The 17076-nt window shown below is 44.2% G+C and overlaps 1 protein-coding gene across 1 annotated transcript in view; it reads right to left on the bottom strand.

Annotated features, from left to right (window-relative positions):
• Positions 1–17076, bottom strand: part of SEPTIN2 (septin 2) — a 65780-nt gene that overhangs the window by 881 nt on the left and 47823 nt on the right. The window contains exons 9-12 of the mRNA XM_066598527.1: positions 13050–13195; positions 10910–10996; positions 3442–3499; positions 8–90 (exon numbers count right to left, since the gene is read on the bottom strand). Of these exons, the coding sequence (XP_066454624.1) occupies positions 10–90; positions 3442–3499; positions 10910–10996; positions 13050–13195 (372 nt within the window). The 3' untranslated portion in view covers positions 8–9. The remainder of the gene's footprint in view (positions 1–7; positions 91–3441; positions 3500–10909; positions 10997–13049; positions 13196–17076) is intronic.

The following is a 17076-nucleotide window of genomic DNA, read 5'->3' as shown; positions in this document are numbered from 1 at the left end:
CCTTTACCGTTACACATGTTCTTCTCCTCCCTGCCTCTGAATCTGCATTTGAGCCTGCATTCTTGCAATCATTTCCTGCATGCGTCGAAGCTGTAATAAAAAGTAAGAAGTGTCGCTCATAAGTAACTTTAGCATTTACATACTGAACTTTTGTGTTTCTTTTTAAGTGCAGCTAACAATGACTTTGTAGAAATGCTTTATGGGTAGAACTAAGCGGAGCAAAAGTGCTGTGGATAATATGCAGACTTTTACAATGCAAGCACTGTAGGTGGGATTTCAAGAAGAGAAATCTGCAGCACAAATTAACTGCTGGTGCAGATTTTTTTAATGATTACATTTTTATTAGAATTTTTTCAAAATAAACAACATTTTACAGTTTTGATGGTGGGCGATAGTCGTAGCGGTGTTGAAATTAGAACATGTACATAAACAAACGAAAACATATGTAAGTATAGGAACATATACAGGAAAAAAAAATAAACATCGGAGGTACATTTCCGTGTATAGGAAGGTGGTTGATTTAGGGTTTTGCTAACTGGTCATTTCGCTCTAGAGTGAATTCAAAATTTAAATGACGTAGCTGGAAGAAAGGAGGGGAAGGAAGGTGGGGGGGATAGCGATGTAAGATTACTTGGGGTATATAGGGGAGAGGGAAATCATTGAGTTATGGACGTCTCCTTTTTGTCTATCCATCCCGGCCCCTTCTTCATTTATTTCTTTGGTTCCCGTCCTCCCTATAGGGGGTTCTTGGTTGTGTAGTCCAGCCAAGTTGCCCAAAAGGATGTGCGGGGGTGATGAAAAACAAATCTGCGTGAGTACGCTTCCTCTAGGTGGAAGGTGAGTTCCACCGAGTTTCTGACCTCTGATATGGAGGGGGCTTCCTTTGATTTCCAGTGTCTAGCTATTGCTAGACGTGCCGCTAGGATAATGTGTGAGGTGATTGCTGAGTAGAAAGGGGATATTTTGTCTATTTTCAAGAAGCAAAGAGCCAAGTTAGGGTCTGGAGGTACGTGCTGATTTGTGACAGAGTGAATCAGATTATAAATACTAGGTTCCAAAAGGACCGTATGATGGGGCATAGCCACCACATGTGGAAGTATGTGCCTTTTGCACCGCACTCTCTCCAGCAAGTTTCCGGGGTTGAAGGGTTCATTTTGGCTATTCTTGCCGAGGTAAGATACCAGCGGAGGAATATCTTCTGGGAAGATTCCCAGTGAGAGATGCCTTGTGAGATCTTTTTGGTCCATGAAAGCGCCCGGCGCCACTCCTCCAAACTGAAAGTTTGTTTGAGGTCAAGCTCCCATAATGTCATGTGGGTTGATTTAGTTTGGGCAATCTGGGAGAATGAAGACTCGTAAAAAGTAGATATACCTCCGGGGGCCTCTGCTGATAATGAAAAGAAGGTGAAGGCCGTTTTGGGGAATATGGGCTTGTTGACGTCTATGGATTGTAGAGCATACCTTAATCTTAGGTGCGAGAAGCCTAGTTTGTTAGGGAGTTTATGTATTTTACCTACTGTGGGGAAGTCCATAATGGTCCCCTCCTTATAGAGGTCTCCAATTTTTTTAACTCCAAATTTCTCCCAGGTCCCATATTCAAACTCTGGGAGGATGGAAGATAGGCATCTTAGTGGGAGGAGTGTGACCGGCACCTTTTCTGAAGTTGAGGAGACTAATTGGTTCCATATCTGGACTGACACTTGAATGCTTGGTAGAGAGTGGGGCGGTGGGGGGGGGGGGGGGGGGGGAGGGAGTAGCTCCTAGGAGGGAGATCAAGGGGGCTCCCAGGGTTGCTGCCTCTATGTTCACCCATTTCTTGGGGGATGCAGGGATCCACCAATGTTTAATTTGGTCCAGAGTAGCTGCGGCGAAGTATCTCTTAATGTCGGGGGCTTGCATACCTCCTAGCTCATATGGTCTAGCCAGGGTTGAAAATTTAATTCTGGCATGTGCTCCTCCCCAGATAAATTGGTGGATAAGAGCTTGGAATTTTGATAAAAAGTGAGCGGGGGTCGGGATAGTAACCGTTCTAAAGACATATAATATACGTGGGAGAATCATCATTGTAGCCGCTGCTATTCTGCCGGCCCAGGAAATGAAGGGTTTGCGAAATTTACTCAGAATGCTCGGGATGCGATGTAGAAGTGGTGTGTAGTTTTGGGAAAAGGCTAGGGAGCTGGGATATGTTATATTAATACCTAAGTATGGCAGGGAGCCTTTACACCAGGAGAAGGGGAAGGATTCTGAGATAGACTGAGTAGTCTTGGCATCTAAACCTAGGTTTAGCATTTGAGATTTGGTGTCGTTGATCTTGTAGTATGAAACCTCGCCAAATTTGACTAGAGCAGTTTGGGCCTGTCTCAGGGAGGGTAAGGGATTTGTGATGGCAAGGATAACGTAGTCAGCGTATAATCCAATTTTGTGTTCCTGCGAGGCTATTTTATTCCTTAAATGTTCTGGTTAACTCTGACCGTTTCCGCTAATGGTTCCATGATCAGGGCGAATATTAGGGGCGACAAGGGGCATCCCTGCCTAGTACCATTAGATATAGCGAACGGGGAGGAAAGGCATCCTGAGGAGAGGACCCTTGCGGTCGGGGCCGAGTACAGAGCCAAGATAGCCGATATGATGGGTCCCGAGAAGCCGAATTTTCCCAGGGTGGCTTCCAGGACTCCCCAATGTATGCGATCGAACGCTTTCTCAGCGTCTAGCGCCAGGAGCAGGGCCGGGGTTTTGTTCCTTTCTGCCACCCTAACAAGATTCAAGAATTGTCGGGTACCGTTGGGGGCCTGTCTTTGGGGGACAAATCCAACCAGGTCTGTTGCCACCAGTAGAGGGAGGATCGAGAGTAATCTTACGCTGAGAAGTTTTGCGTATATTTTAACATCTGTGTTCAGGAGGGAGATGGGGCGAAAGTTTGCCGGAGATGTGTTGTCCTTCCCTGGTTTAGGGATGGTAACAATCAGGGCTTCCAGCATCTCTGGTGGGAAGGAACCACTGCTCATTGCTCCATTGAACACAGACGCTAGATGGGGAGCTAAGGTTGGGGCGAATTTTTTGTAGTAGCCGTTTGAGAAGCCGTCAGGGCTAGGGGTCTTATGAGGCTTTAATAATTTGATTGTATCCAATACCTCCTGTGTAGAGATTGGCGCAGAGAGGGAATCTAATTGTTCTGGTGAGAGACAGGGGAGATTTATGGTTTGTAGGAAATTCTAGTGCAGATTTTAAGTCTGCAGTGTGTCGATTTATGCAGATTTTTGCTGCAGTTTTCACATCTTCAAAAAAAAACAAAACAAAAAAAACAGGGGTGAAATCTGTAGATTTCCACCAAAATCCATAGTGGGAGATTCAGAAATAGGAGGGTATAGCCTTATGCTGAGAACTGCCAAGTTGTAGGTGGAAGTGAGAGATGTGGCTTAGTTCATGTCTGTATGGCACTCACCTCGGCTTCTTTCTCCAGTAGTATCTGGTCCTTGGATACTTCCACGTTCTCCACTTTGCTGCAATAGAATAACAAGTACTCTAAAATATCTTCTAAAATGTCAGAATATTCTTATGTAAAAAACACAGAGCATTCATTCACCCATTAACAGATATCAGAGATTAGGGCTAATGCCTACGGACAGATTTCCTGTGGATTCCACCGCGGAATTCCGAGGCATAAAAGAAACCGCGGCATGCTCTAATTGCCGTGGGAATACGCACGGCCGGCTTCCATTGTAGTCAATGGGAGCCGGCTGTCACGCTGTAATTACGCTGTAGCACAGCGTAAGTATCGCGTGAGTACGCGTCCCCACCCACTGCGTCATCCCGCATTGCCGGCACGTCATACACAGTACTGCGCATGTGCGCCGGCTCGAAGGACGGGAATATCGCAGCGGAATCGGAAGGTGAGTATAGGGGTGCCGTGGCGGACTCGGCTGCGATATTCTGCTAGCAGAGTCCGCCACGGCCGTGGGCATGAGGCCTTAAAGAGGTAAAAGGGGTATTCCGGAGATTGGGCAAAATTTTCCAAATTTTCCCTAACGTCTCCACTTATTGCCATTATTCCAAACATCCATCTAAATCAAACTGAAGTCCAGTACCTCTTTTTGTCAACCTGCGCCACTGCTGCATTCAGAGAGCTTTAGATTTCCACATGTTCTTTTAAAATGGCTGCCAGTAAGTGTTAAAACTACATCTTCCACAATGCCCCATTACTGGATACTAATAAATGTGCATTCAAAACTGTACAAACTGTCATACTTGAAATTGTGCATGCTTGACCAGTAAAACAGTGGAGCATACAGGTTGTAACCATTGGATACCAATGGAGAACTGAGCAAAGGCCATCTCTGCAGCTTGGTAAAACAAGTTATAACATTATATTGCAAAATTACATCTCCTTATGAAGCAAATCACTTACTTTGAGGCACCGGAATACCCCTTTAAATGTAGTTATTTCTACTTTAAAGTTCTACACTAGAATCTACTAGAATTACCCACTGCTAAAATAATCCTTACCTGGGGTTGCAAACCACCACATCACATATTTTCTCTTGACATCAGCTTTAATTACTTTTCAGAAATGGAAAAATAGAGGGCTATATTCTCTAGTAGTTAACCCCTTGGTAACCAGCCCATGGTGCTTTTACGTCCTGGCCTGCTGGGCTTTAATCCCCAGATGCAGCAGGTTTTTACGTCCTCAGGGATTAAAGGCCTGCAGGCTCTGGATGTGACAGCTCCATGCTGTCAGTTACCGGAGATAGCCAACATCCTGGAGCTGCCATCCCAGGCCGCGGTACCTCCCCCCAATTACGCGATCGATCGCACTAAAGTGAATAGAGAGTAATACTCTCTATACTCACTCCATATCCTGGACAATGTTTCCTGGCGTTTTGGTCCTGCAGGACCTGACGACGGCATCTGCGCATGTGAGCCAGATGTCATTACATCACGCGCACAGGGCCGGGATGCTCTGGAAATGTAAAAACTCCCAGCTAGTGTGAGTAGCCGAGAGCTGTCACCGTGTAAAAAAAAAAGTTGTTTCATCTCCCCTCATGGATAATATCCATGAGGGAAGATAAAATTAGGTACCCAAGTACCCAACGCATTTATCCGTTGACCTTACCCCAGCTTCTGCGCATGCGCCCGTCGCCAAAATGGCAGAGGCATGCGCAAAAGCCGCAGATTGCCAGGGTAATTTAAAAAATCTCCCCACACCTGGCTACTAGATGTTCCCAAGAGCCTGGAGATTTCACAAGGTGCCGCAGTACGTGGTTATTAGTCATGTGATCGCCGTTATCCATTAGATAACGGCAATCATGTAAAAGTTAAAAAAAATAAAAGGTAAAGTTTCACCTCTCGTCATTGATCCGGACCATGAGGGAAGTTGAAATTACTTACCTAAGGCCTGCATCAATGTCCCCCGACGGTATCCTTATCCGTGGACCTTTCCCCAGCTTATGATGTACCCAAGCGCAGAAGCTGGGGTGGGCCCTGGAAATTTAAAATCTCCTTGCTCCTGGCTGCCAAAAAGTAGCCGAGAGCTTGGAGCAGTATCAGAGGGCCGCGGTGAGCGGTTTCCAGTCACTTGATTGCCATTATCAAAGTTAAGAGACAGTTAGCCTGGGTTCTCACATGCCGGATTCCCGGCGGAAATCTCGCGGTTTGGCCGCAGCGAAAAACCGTGAGATTTCCACAGAGAGAAGCGATGCTTCAAAACCCGTGGCACTTAGCCATGGGTTTTGAAGCGGCCTGGCCACTTGCTCTTCTGCTGCGGCCGGCGCTCCCATAGAGAAGAGCGCCGCCACAGCGGAAGGAGGAAAAAAAATGAATATGCTGCGGCCGGCAAATCCGCGCCGCAACACTGTCTTTGCCGTGGTGGATTCGCCCGCCCCGTGTGGACGAGATTTCTGAGAAATCTCGTCCACATGGCCGGCTAACCCAGGGATTAGCGGCCGCAGGCGGATTCGCCGCGGCAAAACTCCGGACAGAATTTCCGCAGCAGATCCGCCGCGTGTGAACCCTGCCTTAAAGTTTGATGCTCCGTTCGGTTTGGGCCCCGGTGTGCATCCAGGCAGAAGATTAGGCATGTTTCTGAACACTGGACAAATGCGGGTATCTATTTTGGGGTGCAAGTCTTCATTTATATGTGTGCTGTACACAAAAAACTATTTTTAAAATGTCACAATTGCCAAAAAAACGAAAATCGTAATTTTTCCTTTACGCAGTAAACCCAAAGATGAATTTGTTAGGGGGTCTAGTTTCCAACATGGGGTCATTTGTGGGGACTCTGTCATTTTGGCCGCTCAAGGGCTCTCTACAAGTGTGCTCTGGGGCCCAAAACACCTTCAAGCAAATTTTCTGTTCTGAAAGCCAATGGCTGCTACTTTCAGTTTGGGCCCCGTTGTGCAAATGGACAGAAAATTGGGGCCACGATGGGTATGTTTCTGAACACAGAACAAACAGGGGTATCCATTTTGGGGTGCACGGCCTCATTTTCATGTGCATTATAAAAAAATCCTATCTTTAAATTACATATTTGCAAAAATATAAAAATTTTATTTTTTCTCCTCTAAATTGCATTAATTCCTGAAAAGAAATGGTGGGATCAAAATACTCATGACACCCCTCAATAAATATATTAAGGGCTGTATTTTTTAAATGGGGTCATTTGTGGGGGTATCTATCATTCTGACACCTATAAGCCTTTGCAATTTTGGCTTTGTGTAGGAAAACAATGTGTTCCTCGAAATGCTAATAGTTAATGTTAAATTTGTACGTTTCCTAAATGGTTAAAAAAAAATAAAAAAAGGTTTTCCAATGTGTGTCCAGAATAAAGTAAATAGATGGAAATCTATATCTTAGCTAAAATTTCTATATCCTGTTTGCACATATTTGAGATATTGCAGTTGAAAACGGGAAAAAAAAATAAAAGATGATTTTGTCAAACTTTTCCCAAATTTTGACGCTTTTAATAAACAAACACATTCTACTGGTCTATTTTTACCGCCTAAATAAAGTACAATATGGGACGAAAAAACAATGTCAGAATCACTTGGATATGCAAAACCTTTACGGTGTTATTTCATGTTAAAGTCACACATGTCAGATTGCCAAAATTTGGCCTGGTTATTAAGGTGCAAACAGGCTTGGTCACTAAGGGGTTAAAGGGATTCTATCACCAAAATATCGAAATTGAGGTGTTAACATACCGTTATGTGTCACATGAGGTGGTGCCGGAGCAATGGAAAGTCGTTACCACAGGCGGGACAGTGTGAACTGGAGCTCAGGCGGCCCACTTCCATGACTCGAGGCGTAACAATTTGCATATATGGTGCCACTTTTTAAAAATTAGTTATTGCTGGTATAACATATCCGCAGACTTCCTCCACTACAAATTAATGCTCAGAACCTACATCCTCACCCTCCACCACACCAAACAAGTCTACTTCACCTCTCTAGTCTCCTCACTATCGCAGAACCCTAAACGACTCTTTGATACTTTTCACTCCCTTCTCAGCCCTAAACCGCAGCTCCCTGTGACAGATCTCAGTGCTGTAAAGTTGGCTGCTTACTTCAAAAAGGAAAATTGATGACATCCATCAAGAAATAACTTCCCAATCGCAGACTAGCCCTGACCCTAGTCTTGTCAGCACTGCATCTAGCTCCTGCTCACTGTCAGTACTCAGACCAGCGACAGAGGAAGAAGTCTCCAAATTGCTCTTCTCTGCTCGCCCCACCACCTACACTAGCGACCCCCTCCCCTCACACCTCCTCCGATCCCTCTCCCCAGTGGTCATCTCCCATCTCACCACTATATTCAACCTCTCTCTGAAAGAAGAGGGAAAGATGCCAGAGGTCAAACACGCCATCATATCCCCACTGCTAAAGAAGCCGCCTCTGGACGCGACTGATGCTGCCAACTACGGACCCATCTCTAATCTCCCCTTCATCTCCAAACTACTAGAACGCCTGGTTTACTTCCACCTTGTAAGCTATCTATCTATCAGAGCACTCTCTCCTAGAGCCCTTACAGTCTGGCTTCCGACCTCAACACTCGACAGAAACTGCCCTTACAAGGGTATCCAATGACCTACACACAGTCAAATCGAGTGGCGATTACTCCCTACTGATCCTTCTCGACCTTTTTGCAGCATTTGACACTGTTGACCATCTCTCCATCGGCCTAAAGGACACTGCTCTCTCCTGGTTCTCCTCCTACCTATCTGATGGCTCTTTCAGCGTCTCCTTTGCTGGCTCTACCTCCCCTCCTCTTCCCCTTGCTGTTGGGGTCCCCTAGGGCTCGGTCCTCTCCTTTTCTCTATCTACACAGCCCCTATTGGACAAACCATGAGGAGATTTGGCCTCCAATACCACCTCTATGCTGACGACACCCAGCTTTACACCTCTTCCCGTGACATCTCTGCACCTTTCCTCCAGAACGCCACCAACTGTCTGTCCGCTGTCTCTAACACTATGTCCTCTCTCTACTTAAAATTAAACCTCTCTAAAACTGACTTACTGGTATTTCCACCCTCCACTAACCGACCTCCTCCTGACATCTCCATCTCAGTGTGTGGCGCCACCATAACTCCTAGACAACATGCCCGCTGCCTTGGGGTCATATTAGAATGATGTCTCTTTTACCCCCTACATCCAATCTCTCACCCGAATAGGTCAGCTGCACCTCAAGAACATCGCAAGAATCCGCTCTTTTCTCACTGCGGACACGCTAAAAACGCTTACTGTTGCCCTTATCTATTCTCAGCTCGATTACTACAACTCGTTGCTGATCGGCCTCCCCTGCACCAGACTCCACCCTCTCCAATCCATTCTGAATGCGGCAGCCAGGCTCATCTTCCTGTCCAGCCGCTACTCGGACGCCTCTGCCCTGTGCTGGTCACTGCACTGGCTGCCCGTTCAATACAGAATTCAATTTAAACTCGCTACCTTCATCCACAAAGCCCTCCACAGCGCAGCGCCCCCCTATATTGCCTCCCTCATCTCAATCCATCACCCAGCCCGGGCTCTCCGTTTTGATAACGAAACCAGACTGAGCGCCCCTCTAATTCAAACTTCTCATTCCCGCCTCCAAGACTTCTCCAGAGCAGCACCAGTCCTCTGGAACAAAGGCTACCCGAGCAATCCAGGACTCGCAGAACTTCAGGAGTGCTCTAAAAACGTACCTCTTCAGGGAGGCATACTGCATTCCCTAAACCAAACCCCTCTGTAGTCTGCCTTATAACATGCTCCCTGACCTACTGACTGCAATCCCTGCTAGCCATCATAATCCGCCCCTGCAGTCATACGGTTTCTGCCGTCACACGGCCAAATGTCTGACCATTGTCTGTGTATATCACCCCTCACTCTCCACCTCGCCATACCGTGCACATCTCCAACCTCTTTACCTTCTGTATCACTCCACTATCTGTAGTATGTAAGCTCGTTGGAGTAGGGCCCCCACCCCTACTGTTTCCATCAACTAATTACTATGTAACCCTGGTTCTGTAATTTTTGTACTTTTGTCTTTCTGTATTCCCCGTCTTGTAAGCGCTGTGGAATATGTTGACGCTATACAAATAAAGATTATTATTCTGCTTTTAACAAATTGTTAATAGCATCCATTACAAAAGGGTGCCTATGCACATTAGATGAAAGTCGACCACGCCCAACGATTTCGGTAGGACTGGCCAAGTATTTAACGTGTTTAATTTTGGGAAAGCATAATCGAATTAGTTGAGTTTGAACTGCAGGTTTTTACCGATGAAGAAACTCCCACATAGAAAAGGCGGTACGGAAGGGGTTTTATCCACAATCTCCTCAACTTTTTACCTGCTTTAATCATTAGGTTATTTAACTTCCGACCAATGCATCTGTGGTTTGCCCTTTATTGAATCCTAGGTTGTTTTACTTAAAAGATTGCTGCAGATTTTGCACATGCTCTATTTCTTTATATATATATATCTTATAGGAAGCATGATTGTACTTTAGGATTTATATCCCTCATTATCCTGTTCTAATGTGACAGGTCAAGTAGATTGGTGTTTATGTTCAGTGGTACCCTGTTTCTCTGAAAATAAGACCTAGCATGATTTTCTAGGATTTTTGAGGATGCAAAATGATTTTTCAGGAGTTTTGAGGATGCTTGAAATATAAGGCCTACTCCAAAATTAAGCCCTGCTTACAGTTAATTAAAAAGTCAATTTAAATAGTGTCCAGGCAGCTAAACATGGAAAGAAGTACAATCTTTTTGAGCAAAAATTAATATAAGACACTGTCCTATTTTCGGGGGAAACGGGGTAGGCTTGCATTTACTTTTCTATTAAGCAATGTTCTACATTACAATTGGTCTTCCAATATTGGCCTTTTATTGGACTGTGTATAGTTATTTGCAGGCTGGCACTATACAAGTGATCTTGGGGAGATATGGGTGTTCACATTGCATATTGTGGTGACGTTTACTGCACGTTTAGTGTTATGTACACTATTGTATTTGTTTTTAGCTCATTTGTGTCTACATATTTACAATAAAAGGTTGGTATTTGTGAGACGTATCAGTCTCCGATTTTGGTGCATCAGAGGTGTTCATATACATTACCTTTTTTGGTCTCCTATTTAATTCTTAGTGTGTTGCCTACAGCACTCAGCAGAGGAGTACTATGCAACATGTGAAAGTTGGCGATGTCCGACTGCAACCCCAGGAGCGGTTGAGCAGCAGCGACATGCCGTGACACATAATGACAACATATTTCACAACAAACACCGGGAAGACAGCAGGGCTACAGCACGGATCCCTGCAGCAAAGGAGGTCTAACTACTGGTTTTTTTTGTCATTTTAACAGAGTTGGAGCTATAGGGTCAATGTTGTCCAGTAATCGGACAACCCATTTAACATTGCACTTTCCATTGCACTGAAAATATCATACCTGGCACCACCTCTTTTAAGTCTCTCTGAGCGGAAGTTCTCATAATGCAGATCCTGAGTCACCTCTTGCAGATCCTGCATGTGGGTGCTGTGAAAGCAAAAAACGACACATCAGAAAACCAATAGAAAATGAAGACAACTATGGCATCTCCATTGCAATATGCATTAACAAAAAAAAAAAAAAAAGTCAAGCAGCCATATATTAGCATATATCAGCAAGGCAATTTCCAAATCTTCATGTACTAGAAAGGAGCCTTTTCGTTTCTTTCTTTTTAAGTCTGTTTTTGGTAGTAGGATTGCAGAATAGTAGAATATTAAAAGTTATAGTAACCAGATTACCAGAGAAGGGTTGTTGATTCAGGGATTCATTCCGATCGCCAAATTTGGAGGTGGGAAGGAATTTTAATCTAAAATTAAGAAAAACTGCTTCTACTTCATGGAGCTTTTGCCTTCCAACACTGTAGGGTAATACGCTGAACTGGATGGACTTTTTTCATCCTTACAAACTATGTCCTGAAATGATCAGCCGTTATAACCCTTAAAAAGCAGATTATGAGTCCTTGCTTCACTACATGGCACCTACTTAAATCACTGGGCTGCACCAGGACATCCAGAGGGAAGATTTATTTCATTATCTTGGTAGTTACTAATTAAGGCCGCCTGCAGACGAGCGGGTCGGATCCGGCAGCGAGAAATCTCGCCGCGCGATCCGACCCCAGAGCCTGCAGGGACGACCGCGTACTCACCCGCGCCTGGCGGCCCCGGCTCTTTGATGTGCCGGCTGCCGCGCAGCCGGCGCATGCGCAGACCGGAGCCGGCGGCCAGGTGAGTGCGTGCCCCGCAGGAAATTAGAACATGCCGCGGTTTGTTTGCCGCGCGAGATTTCGCGCGGCCAAACCGCGGCCGTCTGCATAGGAGTGCGTATTGTAATGCACTCCTATGCAGACTTTCAGCGGCGGAAATCCCGCGGGAAATCCCGCGGCGGGATTTCCGCTCGTCTGCAGGCAGCCTTAGTGCCTTACCAAACATAAGTGCAAACTATTAATTGAAGCTGGCAACCAGCAAATAAATGTAGGGGTTCAAAACATATATAATATAATAAAACAAGAACATATTTTATAAAGATAAAACTCAACTTTCATTATTACCATTAAAAAAACAAGCAAAAAAGGATGGGTAGATCCCATTATACACCCGTTATGCTGCTACCTGAGTGGAGCCACCATCCTGGTAAGGATGACCCCACTTTCTGCAGCATCTCCCTAGAAAAAGCCCTACACTGCAGTGGGCGGAATTATAGATAATAATTAGAGATGAGCGAACCTACTCGTTACGAGTAATTACTTGATTGATTACTCGGGTGAAAAGATTCGGGGGGCGCCGGGGGAGGCGTGGCGGAGCGGGGGGGGGGGGGGGGGGTAGCAGCGGGGAACAGGGGGGAGCCCTCTCTCTCTCCCCCCCACTCCCCGCTGCCACCCCCACTCACCCACGGTGCCCCCCGAATCTTTTCGCCCGAGTACTGAAGTACTCGAAAATCACGGCGCTCGGGCAAAAAAGGGGCGTGGCCGAGTACGCTCGCTCATCTCTAATAATAATCCAATAAATATAGAAAAAAAATAGCATCAATTGTGCTATTTTTTTCTCTCCTTATTGGATTATCATCTATAATTCTGCCCACTGTAGTGTAGGGCGTTTTCTAGGGAGATGCTGCAGAAAGTGGGGTCATCCTTACCAGGATGGTGGCTCCACTCAGGTAGCAGCATAATGGGTGTATATTGGGATCCACCCTTCCTTTTCACTTGTTTTTTAATGAGAACGATAAAAATTACGTTTTATCTTATATAGGAAGTTCTGTTTTGTTGGAGGATTAAACACTTCTTATGGATTGGAACTAAAGTACATGTCTGCCAATACATATGAATGATATTTTAAACAGTTAGATTGCTTCTATTCTAGCTTTTACTTGCAAACTCTAATGCAGTACACAGTTGGGTGAAAGTGGCCTTAGCCACGTGGCTTCTCGTACACCCTTTGCAGAAATCACAACAGAGGGCAATAAAACACACATCTGTGGCTAGCACATACATGAGATAGGACATGAGGAAGAGACCACAAGTGTGAAAATCCTCAGCCACACTTACATAAGCATTGTCCTCAATTTCAGGAAGTCATTATGTTCTGGGTTTTCTACTTCAACCACTCCCCACGGATACAGTCGACCTCTGACCTTTTTACCTTTGGCCTCAATGAGCTGATTGGAACCAACAACGGAGAAGGGGATACTGGCCTACAAAAAAAAAAAAAGACAATATTATAGCAGCCACGGTATCTTATTTTGAACAGACATTGCTTATACAATACTTTAATAGCATGGGCAGCCATTATTATAGAGACTTATATGCCTGCTTCCTAAATATTAACTTGTTAGTGACCAACCATATAGGTTTTTATGGTGGTCACTTAAGGGCCTTAGGCTAGGCTGCTGTATTTTCACAGCGGCCTAATCTAAAGGTAGCATGGGAATTCCCGTGCAGGGAAGAGCTGGGTCCTGATGAGGTCAGATCCTCCGTTCTTAACCATTTAATCCCTTCCATGACGTGAACACTAGTGATGACGACATGTAAGCAGGTGATAGGGGAAGGCAGTTCCTTTTTTCAGTGTAAAAAAAATATATAAAATAAAAATTTAAAAACGCAATGCCCAAATTGATATTTTTTAAGTAAAACACAATAAAAATTGATTGAAAAATCGTATGTACCCATAAATGGTACAAAAGGAAACTGCAGCTAATCTCACAAAAACAAGGCTGCCTACAGCTTATTTGGAGAAGAAATAAAAAAAGATAAAATATAAAAATATAATGGGTTGTGGAAATTGTCGATACAAATGCAATAATTTAGGGGCTTTAAATTGTAAAAAAAAACACACACACACGGTATTTAGATAATCACATTGACCCAAACAATAAAATTTGCATTTTATTTACACCATACAATAAACCTATAAAAGATAACCTTACAGAAAAAAAAAAAAGTTTTCCCCCCCATTCTATCCAAATAGAATAAAATAAATAAAAAGTTAAACTAATTATATGTACCCCAAAGTGACACCATTAGAAGATAAAACTTGTCCTGCAAAAAAAAAATGCCAATGAAGAAAAAAAAAAAATATGAATCTTGGAACGCAAGGATGCAAAAAAGAGAGATCCGCAAATCAAAATCGTCATGTTTGAATCCATTTGCGGATGCCCATGCATCTCTATGGACAGCTTGATTTGCGGATCTCCCGTGCGGATTCCGCAAATCAAATTTGCCCGTGGACATTTGGTCTTGCGCTCCATTTACAGAGGACGAATGTTGGGCAAACGATGTCTGACACTCGTTCCCGTGTGTCCTCGCTCTCGTGCTGTCAGACAGGAGCGAGTATCGTTGGCTCTCTGACAAGGCGGCCAGCAGGGGGCCGAGGCGGCTGGAGGAGATTTCACTTCTCGCTCTCCCCCGCCCCTCTCCATTCACTTATAATAAAAAGGTAATCAAAGTAGAAAACAAAAACCCTTTTGCCATATTTATGCTTAATCAATTTTTATTGAAGAATTTTAGCCTTTACATAACCAAAAATAAACATTTTTCAATCATTGCCATTGTACATATTTATCATTAAACATATTGCCTGCCATATCTGAACACAAACATGTAATTAAGCAACAACAGTGATAGATTCCTGATTTTGCTGATGAACCTCATTCAGCATCGCTGTCCATCAAATTAACCATAGGTCTAAACCCAATTCCTAAACTCTCCTGAAAATCTTAGCTCTTAATACAACTTCCAAATAAAAATTGCTCTTTATAAAAAAAAAAAATAAAAATATATATATAAATTTGGTATTGTAGTAATCGTCAGTACCTATAAGTTATGTCACCTTTGTTGCATGTACACCTTAGAAACAAGATGCACTCAGACAGTGGAATTTTCCATTTCATTCCACTTATAATGTAGTTTTTCAGTATATTATAAAGTACCATTGAAAAGTACAACTCATTCCACAAAAAACAAGCCCTCAGTCATCTACGTTGGCAGTTAAATAAAAAAGGGTTATGATTTGTTTTAGCTAACAGCTATTTGAAGATCTATAGCCAACATAAAAACATGAAGCCCTGTATCTGTGCGTTCACAAGTCTGCAAAGTAAAAACTATTTTAGGAATTTTAAAAGGAACGGAAAAAAACCCTCAATGTTGATATAAAACAACATGAATGTTAGGCACTTATTTGCAGCAGGCATCTTTCCCAAGGTTATCCTAGATGTGTTATACTAGCCCTCTGAAGACTGTCAACCCTGGCCCAGAAACTAAGACAAAGCAATGATGACAAATCTGAAGTGCACATCAATAAGTATTCATATAGCTTTAACCTTTTCTAATCCACTGTTTGACGTCTTCCTACATTGTGATTGAAGCCTGTGTAGCTCTGATGTCGGAAAACATCCGGCAGGGTATTCTTACTGTATATTGCCAGCCGCTCTGTTGTCGAGAGACTCTCCGGCATGTCACATACTGCAGTACTAGCTCTGGCCAGCAGATTGTATAATTGACATTGTATAATGTCAGAAAGAGAAAGCCCCCCCCCCCCCCCCCCGGAAACCGTGAATCCAAAATTGGACTGCGAAGGGTTAAAGCATACCAGTCCATTCCAGTGACTTTTCAGAAAAAGCGGTCATGTGGGCACATGAGGAACAACACTGTCTGCACATTTTATTATACTTTGTGCACACAGGGCCCAATAATATGCGTGTGCAACACACTCCCACATCCTGATTTAGAAACGCTATTTAGCCTAGTGAGGTCCAGAGGTGTTTATTTTTTCACCGAATTGCGCACCTCCTAAAGTGGACCATTGGTGACACAAAAATAAAGCAGGTCTGATCTAGTGCACAAATATGTCTGTTTGAAGCCACCCCAATTGTGATGTTTACCTAAGTTAATGGGTGTAGACTAGCGCTTGTAGTAGTCTGCCATACACAGCATACAAAAAAAAAAAAAAGTAGATCTTGCTCCCCCCTCTCTCTGTAGCACACCATCTGAAGCAGCATGGAGGACATGCTACAGCAGTACTAAGCATTGCAAATGTGAATCCAGCATTGGGGCTAGATCAAAAACTTACTAGAGCCTTCAGCAGCAGTGTTTGTGCCCCTCTCGCTTTCTTCAACTGCTTCTGCCTACCTTTGCTGTCTCTTTAGATTTCTATGGCAAGCTAATACTGGATCCCCCCTTTGGTTGATAGTATGGGTGGTAAAATGGATTTTAGCAGTGAAGTAAGAGTGAATGATCTGCTCAGAAGAAAGAAGGGAAGAAAAGAGATGGTCCAGAGGGCAGTTGACAAACTATGACATACCTCTCAGACCTAGGCATTGGGAGACATCAGAAACCAGATGTTTCAGAAGCGGGAATGTTGTCCCCCCACCCTGAGTGACTGGGGTGCAGGCCACCCTTCATGTGGAGGATTTTGTGGCCAACAAGTTGGGAGCCTGTGGACATAGATGGCAGGAGGGTCGAGATCTGAAGGAAGATTTCTTCCTGTGATCCTGTGTAGGGTTTTTTTGGCATCCACAGTATGTGGACTGGAGCACCAAAAGGAACAAAACCAAGGGCGCTTTTTTTGAGTAGACCTCATTTAGCTAGACGTGTTCTGAGGAAGGTAGGAGTTCTCACCATCTGTGGCTCTCAAAATAATTATGTCTAGCCAAGTGATGGGAACCTACAAAGGGAAGCTCAGTTAATGACCTTTAAGACGCTTCATCAGCATTTCAGGATTTCAGCCACAAGGTCCTTTGTGTTGCTATGGAGGTCACCGAGGCCCAAGCCATTAGTCTGGCCACATCAAGGAAGGCCTTGCAGAGGTATTTGCCTGCCTGTCCAATTTGCTGTGCAATATCTATGAGTTCTTCTGGAACAAATCTATTTAGAATGCTGCGGTGCAATAGCGTGGCCCACTCAGAAGTAGCTCTGCTGACCCAAGCAGAAGCAGAGAGAGGTTATTAGGCCAAGCCTATAACCTCAAAAAGACGTTTTAGCCAGAGATTCTAGCTTCTTATCACGGGCATCCACAAAAGAAGAGGCGTCCACCATAAGTAAAGTGGAGTATTTTACCATTGGAGGGGATGGCAATTTC

The sequence above is a fragment of the Eleutherodactylus coqui genome, chromosome 1, assembly GCF_035609145.1.
Source record: "Eleutherodactylus coqui strain aEleCoq1 chromosome 1, aEleCoq1.hap1, whole genome shotgun sequence".
In the NCBI taxonomy this organism is placed as follows: domain Eukaryota; kingdom Metazoa; phylum Chordata; class Amphibia; order Anura; family Eleutherodactylidae; genus Eleutherodactylus; species Eleutherodactylus coqui.
Note: the sequence above shows the minus strand (reverse complement) of the source record. Positions and strands in the feature narration are given on the sequence as shown.